The sequence below is a fragment of the Rhamphochromis longiceps genome, linkage group LG13, assembly GCF_057381845.1.
Source record: "Rhamphochromis longiceps isolate RC_006_pf linkage group LG13, R_longiceps_female_GT1.1, whole genome shotgun sequence".
Classification (NCBI taxonomy): Eukaryota; Metazoa; Chordata; class Actinopteri; order Cichliformes; family Cichlidae; genus Rhamphochromis; species Rhamphochromis longiceps.
Genome location: NC_140569.1, coordinates 18825509 through 18834400, shown reverse-complemented (window position 1 = coordinate 18834400; position 8892 = coordinate 18825509). Strand labels below are relative to the sequence as shown.

Below are 8892 nucleotides of genomic sequence, written 5' to 3'. Positions count from 1 at the left end.
TTTATCTTCAGTTTAATAGCATACAGCATCTTTTCATAAATACTTACGCGTTCTTCAACAAATACTGCCTAAAAATTAGCATCACCGAAAGTACAAAGTTGTCACGTGGATGTGAAATTTTGTTAGGCCGGTGCAGGAGGAGCCAACAGCAACTTGAAGCAAAGGTTAAGGCGAGTGAATATTAACATCAGAAACAGTCGTGACGTTAGGCTCAGTGGCCTCTGTGGGGAAGTCAGGGAGTTCCCAGTGAATCTGAGACGAGTCGAAACATATCTGTTAGATGAGCTGTGCACGCTTTAACACGTCTGTTAGGTGTGCAGGGCCTGGAATGACTGCCGCTTGATTAAATGGACTTGAGAAAGATATCAGAAAGCTGTTAGGGGTTAGGGGCAGTAGCCCTTTCATACCAAGAGCTGATTAAAGTTTAGAAATGCGTACGTCTTCAAAATATGACTAAGAGTGAAAAGACAGCTGAGCTATGACACTACCCTGTAAATTCGAAGAAGCACCGTAAAAGGCACGCAGGTTTTTCTGCAGCATTTAGAGTCTGATTGTCACTGAATACCTAAGACATGTCTGACTTTCCCAAAACCTCACCCAAACAGGACCTTGGTTTATCATTTTAGTAGTCTTCCAAAGATTGGTACATAATAAATAGGCAGAAGAGTGAAATATTATGGACAGAGACTTAACTTTGACTATAACAAGCTTAACAGGCTGCTCCAACAGAAGGCACTAAGCACAACAGGAACACAAATACACACTTGTTTTTGGCACTTAATCAGAAAAACCCCCAAAGCAGAGGAACAACCAATACTGACTGTTGTCATATAAAAGTGCAGCTGGTGACAGAGCATAACCAGCAGTGGCGATAAGACCGAGGGGCTATCATCTCTAATAACATTACCCTCACCGGGTTCATAAAGGAGGACATGCATGACCTTATGCAAGCAGCAGGGTGCCTGTGTGAGTCACAATCTGTCCCACAAGCACTTGAATTTTAACAGAATTACTGCTAAAATTGAATTTAAAGTTGAACTGTGAGTTGCTTTTACTGGGTACTCTGTCTGGTATGTCCAAGGAGTCGGCTGAGAGGGAGCAGAGGAGACAAGATGGAGCCTAGAGTGACCCCCCCCCAAAAAAAAGATGACAGGAATGGAAAAATGGAAGCAAAAGAAAGTCATGTAGATTGTTTTGGTTTACAGATTTGAGTCACTTAAAACCAAACAGAAGCCATCAGCATAAATGTGAAACCAAAAGCCAGTAAAAGAAATCCTGATCTCCTTCCTTCTTCCCTGCTCTGCCAAACCATACCTAGCTTAAAACAACCCACAAAGGTCAGCTTGTCTGAATTCAGACTATTAGATTACTCACTGCATAAACGCACTTGAGCAAGTAAAAGGAAGCTATACTCGGCTATAATTAGCCAACATCTATTTTTAAAAAAGGGAACACACCTTTGTATAAAACCCAGCAACAGGAGTTAGTGGCTTTTGTGTTTGCTGTTCTGATATAATACAAGAACATCCGCATTCAGGACTTAATCAGTGCGAAGCTGAGAGCGGGGTGGAGCATAAAGGCAGAGGCAGATGCCATTTTGGTTCAGGAATAACCGGCTCTGTTTCACTGAGCACTTACATACTATATTGTGTTAATACCGCTACCCTTTGATAGGATTCCTATACAGGTTAAAGTTACGCAATGCAAGAACATTCTCATCGACGTGCAGTTAAGGCTGAAAAGATAAATAACACTGTAGATACAGTTTATACAAATAAAGAGTAGGGATGCACCGATCCGACTTTTCTTTGAGATATCTGCAGATACAGAGTATTGACAATAAATTATTAAGCTGCACTTGTCACGCAGAGGATTCATTTACTTATATATAAAATAACATGAAGCAAATAAACAACTCAGTTACTGAAATGAGACATAAAAACAGGGACTCCTGCCATCTAGGAAACTAAGCTGAATAAACACAAATATCTTAAAAAAAAAAAGAAATAAGTATTTTAATATTGTATACAACTAATTTATGTGCAGCTGTTTCATTTCAGCTTCACGTCAAAGTCTCCACTGCATTTTCTCTCCTCTGCTCTTGTGTGGCGAAGGAGACAGACAGGCCAAGTGAAGAAGACGTTAACCGTATTGACCGCAATAAGCTCCTTAGAGCAAAATGTTCATGCGCACAGAAATAAACTGAGATATACACTGATCTGAAATCTTTGCCACAGATGCCCGATCCATCAGATCTGTGCATCCCCATTTAAACACTTAAATTTACCTGCAGTTATTACACTGGTAGGATCTTCAGTAGTCATTTAATATTTTCTAGTAGTCACATTTCAACAGTTTAAAAACAAAACAAAACAAGAAATATGATCTTATTATATATTATTACATATTATTCTGTTTTATAATATGATTGTCATCACACCGATTTACACTTCGGTCAGATTATGTGTTGAAGGGAGTATAAAGACAGTTTTGTTCTTCATTCATTCTTCTTCAAACTGTGTTAGCAGGTAGAGCCACCCTCTGCCTTTGAATAGCTGTTTGTGTGCAGGTCTGCTGTTCAGGGGTTTCTGCAAGAAGAGCTGGGGTGATGTTGTTGCACAGATCAGAGTCTGCACTGGGGTCTGTGACACTGCCGCTCTGCTCAGTGGGCTGGCGAGGCAGTGCAGGAGGGGGGAATGACGGTGACTGGAGGATGTCCACGTAGCGCTGGCTAGGCTTGGTCTCCCTCTGCAACACTTTTCTCAGCAGTGGTTTCAATAGCCCAACAGTCACCTGAGTACTGTGGGGGTCTGTGAAAGGAGGAGTAGAAGAGGTTGAACTGGACGGCAGGAAAGACGAGGAGTGGGAGGGAGTGTTGGGAGAGGGGAGGTTTTTCAGGACCATGTTCAGGATGGTGGTGACGGTGAAATCCTCAGGGCAAAGTGTCCACAGCAAGTCCAGGTAGGGATCCAGGTCTCTGTGATGGGCCACCTCGCACAACAAAATAGTGAAAATCTCCTTGTTGAGCAGCGGACTCTGTTTACAGCACTTCTGGGCCACCTGGGTGACCCGATACCACTGCTTCTTGCTCATGAGGATCCGCAGAGCCTGTAGGATTGCGTTGGGTCTCCCACTCACCAGCAGCAGCTCCACCTCTAGGTCCTGCTGCTGGTCTCTGTCTGGGTTTAAGCTGGACAGAAGGTACAGTGCTCGTTTATATAGTGGCACGTTGCTTTCATTGCAGTCCCCTCCTCTCCCACTAGAAAAACTCCAAGAGGAAGCCGCCAGGCCCAGACCCAACCCCGTCGAGCCCTGCTCCTTCTGGGCGAGCTCGAGGAATCTGGGCAGCCAGCTGGGCTGGAAATGAAAAACTGACCTGCAGAGGAGCTCAAACACAGGCAAGGCAGCTGAGGAAGTGGAGGTTGTAGATTTTCCTTTACAGTTTGTAAAGTAATCGACCTTAAGGCTGCGATTGTGTTTTGGTCCCCCATTGGTTAATGACAGGGAGGCTACAGGGCTGGATGACAGACCAGCACTGAGAACAGTTTTCCACACATCAGGGGGAGCTCTGCTGGACAGAAATCCTTCACCGTTGTAGTGTAGCTGCAGAGCAGACTGCGCCGCCTTCCAACCCTCGGAGGGAAAGATGCTGAAGATGGAGTTGAGGTACAGCAGAGCCTCTTTATCCAACTCAGGAGACGACAGAAGCCTCAATACTTCTTTCTCAACTAGACTCTCACACATTGCCTCCACCTCTTTAACACTACCCCTCACTAAAGTCCCCTTCACTTCCTCCAGCGAAACCAGAGCCTTGAGCTCAGCCTCAAGAGAACCCATTAGCTTGTCTTGCCCTGTGATACATCCACCTCCTCCATTCTGGGACAGCTGTGCTCCCTTTTGCTTGAAGCCTGCGCTGAGGTAGCTGAAGAGGATGGAGGCTAAAGAGATGGGAGCCTGGAATCTCCCCCCTTTCTTCAGCGAGTCCACGGTGAGCGGGGTGCTGCTCAGGCTCCTCTGCTGGTAGTATTTACAGGCCTCTTCAAAGACAGCTTCTACCAGGAGGGCTCCAGGATGAATACTCTCCACTGTACTGAAACCAGGAGACTTTATTCTGAAGCTGCAGTCTCTGGAGTCCGTCCCCCTGCTCACCACTACAAAAAGTCCAGTTTCTGAGAGTAGGTGAGGTGTACACATATCTGCCCTGTTTGTATATAATAATGCTTCACTCATCAGCACAATCTTTTCCAGCTCTCTGCCACAGTTCAAGTCTATCAGATGCAGGTTTTGCCCCATAATTAGTGCCAGGGTGTCCTCATACATACCAAGGCTAGTGTGAGTGCTGTAATTTACCAAACAGTTGTCTTCTAGTTTGTATACTTGCCGCAGGACCCCGTCTTTCTGCAGGAGACAGAGCCAGCCTGTGCTGAGCAGCAGGAGGAGGCCTCCACAGGCTGTGGGTGAGAAGCTGCAGATCTCAGGTGGCTCAAGAGGAGACAAATATCCTAAGCAATCGATTACCAGCTTCATAAAGTCAGACTCTTTAGCTGAAAGCTTTTTAAGGGGGGTGTTTTTACATGTGGTGCTGACTGTAAAGGAGTCATAGCGAGGGGACCAGGAGAGGAAGAATTTGGAGATGTTCAACAGCGGCTTCGACTTCAAGTCAGGAAGAAGGTGCACATATTCCCCTGAGCTGACCACAGTAAAGTCAGGATTATTGTGGAGGGCGATTTTCACCCCTCCCAAGCTGACAGCCGTCTCGTTCACCTCAAAGTCACGTCTGCAAACACAGTATCTCAACTTATTCCTTGTGGCGCTGAGGACAGGGGAGCTTTCTGACGGCGGCCGCTCCTCGCACCAGATGATAAGATTAGAGCAAGCACAGACAGATACCACTTTAGCCCGGGGACTGTTGCACAACTGTGATGTCTGCAGGAGATGCCAGCCAGACTTGCACTCCTGGAACTTCCAAAACTCAACTTTCCCACTTTCATAAACCACTGCCACGACCGCTGCACCGCTGCTGCTGCCGCCGCCGTGATGCTCCAGATAGAAAATATCCACGATGGGCACGTTTACGCACAAATCCAGTTTCTTCTGGTTAGGAGCCAGCTGGGGTCTTTCATACTTGTCAAAAGTCACAAGACTGACCTTAGGCTTGCGGAGGACGACATGGATGTGACGTCCATCTGGGCTCATGCGAACACTGTTTATCTGCTCGTTGTTATTCAGACTGAGTATCTCTGTCAGCTCTTTACCGTGAGAAAAGTCCCCGAAATCTGACAGCTGCTTCAACACCAACCCCGCCATATTTCTCCGTTTCCACACCGAGCAGCAGCCCGTAAATACTTTGCCACAGCGTATTAACTAGCCTGCTAGCTTCTGTGGCACATAATCGGGGTCCAGAGTAGCTAACTGAATGGCATCCCGTTAATCTTCATCCTCAAGGTCCGTGCGTGGACAGACGTCCTTCGACAGCCGTCGTCCCCGGTAACGCCATGTCTGTCGACGACAATGAAGGCAAACAGTTCGCTAAAACTGACCTCTGGGTAAGTTTTAATCGAGAAAGGCGCTCTACTCATTCCACTGCTATGCTAGCGCTCCCCTAACATCACGGGATTGTTAATTTCCGGATACTCGGGCTGTTTTGCATAAGAGGAGGAGCCACGGCTGCAAAGATCGTGAGCGAGCAGAAGGAAGAGCGACAGCAGAGCAAAAGCGATACATATAGTACAAGAAATGGTGACGAGATCCGGTACATACGTTTGGAAACTCTTCTTTAATATTACTGACAGCACTTAATTAAACTTATTAGAATGTGTTGAATGTGAAAGCTGGAACACGCAAACACAAAAACTGTGATACGTACTGCTTATGTCTATGGAATAAGAAGTGTAACTTTAGTTATTGTACTTGTTTCGTCTTATTTTGTTACGTTATGTTATACATATTGATATCACCTAGTAGCCTGTGCAGTCTTATAATATGACTTTACTCTGAATTTATTGTATTATTAATTACTTCAATTAATCACTTCAATATTTTTATAACACAGGGGTGGGCAATTAATTTCCCCAAGTATCTGTCTGTCTGTCTGTCTGTCTGTCTGTCTATTGTAGTGATTGGACAGTACGTTTTTCTCACTAACTACAGCACTGGAAACATAGCTGGCAACTAAATTGAGCAGGGTTTGTGCACTAGTACAAACCCTGCACTCACCCAGTTCATTCTGTAGTCTTAGTCTTAGTGAATCACTTGCTTACTTTGTTGTTTGTATACATGATTTGCAGGTACATCCATTTCCCCCCAATAGAGAAACAATGGAGTAACTTTGGAGCTTCAATAACAGTTCGATATTGTCTGAATAACATTCAGACAATGTTCAGTTTGGCCTGAAGTGTCACCTTGAGCAAGAGATTGAATTGCTTTCTGTTCCAGCTTGATAGCAGACTTTAACCTCTACCTTTGAAAGGTCAAGCAAATCAAAAGTACATGGCCCTTTGGAAATCAGTCCTTCCACAAGAAACATTATGAGAGAGACACAAATAGAAACTTGGTGGTAGATGTTTTTAAAAACTTTAATTTTTGAAAATAGGTGCAGACCTTTTAAGGATTTTTTTCGCAGATTTGACTGGTGCTTGTTTACATGCAATTATTATGCCCCAGTTTATGCTGAAGTTTATTTAAACAATGCATCAAAATCACTATCCACATATGTGCGTGGGGGCATTTCAAAATGGCTGTCAGTGAGGACTGTGGTTCCACATGTTGTTGCAGTGCATTAAGAAAAATAAGGGCAGGGAATTTGCTCAGCAACGCTGGTGCTGGAAATAGCTTAAACACACATGAAGAACGAATGCTTTTCTGCTCGGACAGCTTTCTTAAAAGGTTGTTTTTAAACCAGTACGATGTAACTATGGAAACCAATGTACCTCCATGGATCTGGTGGCAAGAGTCCATCTTTACTGGCACAAAGCGAGAAACTGCTCTAGCACATCCGTGTTCATTTTGGCAAAAGGGTGCGAAAAGCGACCGCCGGCCAATAAACAGTCTCACCAGAGTTCATACAAACCTGAGAAAGTGACTCACTTAAATCAGCATCCAAAGGCCGAGCCAGCTCGAATACCACGTGTGTGGTTGCAGGAGGATTTGAAAGGTGATGTTGGTCAGGCTTAGTGTCTGTAAACAAACAGCCTGGTAGGTATTTCAAAAACAGCTAACATAGCACACACAGGTAGAAAAAAACAATTTTGCCTTGGATAGAAAATACAGTTTATTACACTGGGAGTGAAAGGCTCAGCGGTGACTCAGTGGAAGTGAATGTCTGCAAGTTATTGAGGCCATGTTTACTGCCTTAGCAAATTTCAGGAGCTATCAAGTTAGCCCACTCTGAAGCTTTGCTGAAGCTTATCTTAGAAGCATTTTAGCGAGAAAAACAAATCTAAGAAGGTGCTGATTACAATAATTTCCTTGAGTGTTCAAGCAGCTCTAAATTTTGCTGCTTTTATTTTTATAAATTAGTCAAGTTGTCCACAGAGACAAAACATACACGCGGTCTCGAGTGAAGTCTCAGTATTGTGATAAAATGTGGGCTTCTATGATAAAATTAAGGCCTGTTGAGCTTGTCTGTGTTTGATAATATTAACCAAATCAACAGGAAACCTTGTGATACCAATAGCATAATTAAATCATGCTGAAACTTCCACTGCCTGCCCCTAAATTGAGCTATCTGTTGCACAATCATATTTATGAGATTTTACTCCAGGTCAGTCTTTGCTAAATTTTAAACCACTAGATAAAAGTTTTTGCTCTGGCATGTGCAGTAGTTCACCTGATATCCAGGAGGAGGCAGTATTGATCTTCAATCGCTGCACTTTGGTGACTTTAAAGTTCAGAGTACAAAATAATGAAAAGAATATCTGTGAAAAGTGCCCACTGAGGTATGTGGATGATGTTTTTCTTATTCTCACTCTTACCCCGAGTGCACAAATGCACCGAATCTTACTCTAAAGCACGCCAGACAGCACTCGCTGTGTCTTTCAATTATTATCACATGTCTGCACAGAGCCAGCATCACAAGGCTGATGTCTTCTCTCGACCGCAGTTAGCTCAACCGGTCCCTTAAATCTCATGACTTTTATTGTTTCTATTTTACATCACTGCATCCAAGCAGTTCGAGCTTTCCAGTAAAACCTGCGGTAATCCTGATATGGCTGGATGAGAGACATGTTTTTTTAAATTAATTTTCCACCTACGTTTGACCAACTAGGTGATCCAAAACAACGATGTGTTAGTTACAAAAGCTGCATCTTTACACCATACTCAAATTCACATATTCTTCTGTTAGTGTCTGAAATTACAAGGGGACAAAGTTTGAGGAAAAGTGTGATATTTGGCTTTTACCTCCTTGACCTAGCTGAAGAGTAACTCAGGGTCGCCTTTTCAAAGCTTTAAGCTCCTATAGGCTAACTCCGCTGTGCCAGAAACCACTTTAAAGGAGACAGGCTACCCATTCATAGTAGTCTGTGTGCCTGTGTATTTATGTCCTATTATGTCTCTGTGTCATATTAAACAAGAAGCTGAAATGTAAGGATTTTTGGTAGCATTACTAAAATATTTAAAGTTTTAATGCATTTGGAGAACTAGAAAATTAAATAACCGCTATAAATCTGTAAGAAAAATGTTCCTCATATGGATTTTTTTTTAAATAGTTGAGAGTAATTCTTTGCCTTGAAAGGCAAATCTTTTTCTATCTACAGCTTATTTTTCAGAGCACTTCCCAGCAGCATCTATATTAAGGACTGTGTCTTCTTCTTCGTCTTCTTCTTTCGGCTACACCCTGCACCACAGCTGACCATCTGCCTCCATCTCACCCTATCCCTTACATCCTCTTCT

The 8892-nt window shown here is 43.6% G+C and overlaps 1 protein-coding gene across 1 annotated transcript; it reads right to left on the bottom strand.

Annotated features, from left to right (window-relative positions):
• Positions 1-5629, bottom strand: hps6 (HPS6 biogenesis of lysosomal organelles complex 2 subunit 3). Its single transcript, XM_085428183.1, has one exon. It carries the CDS (start codon positions 5305-5307, stop codon positions 2512-2514), a length of 2796 nt encoding a protein of 931 aa, XP_085284309.1. The 5' UTR covers positions 5308-5629; the 3' UTR covers positions 1-2511.
• Positions 5630-8892: the final 3263 nt, after the last annotated feature.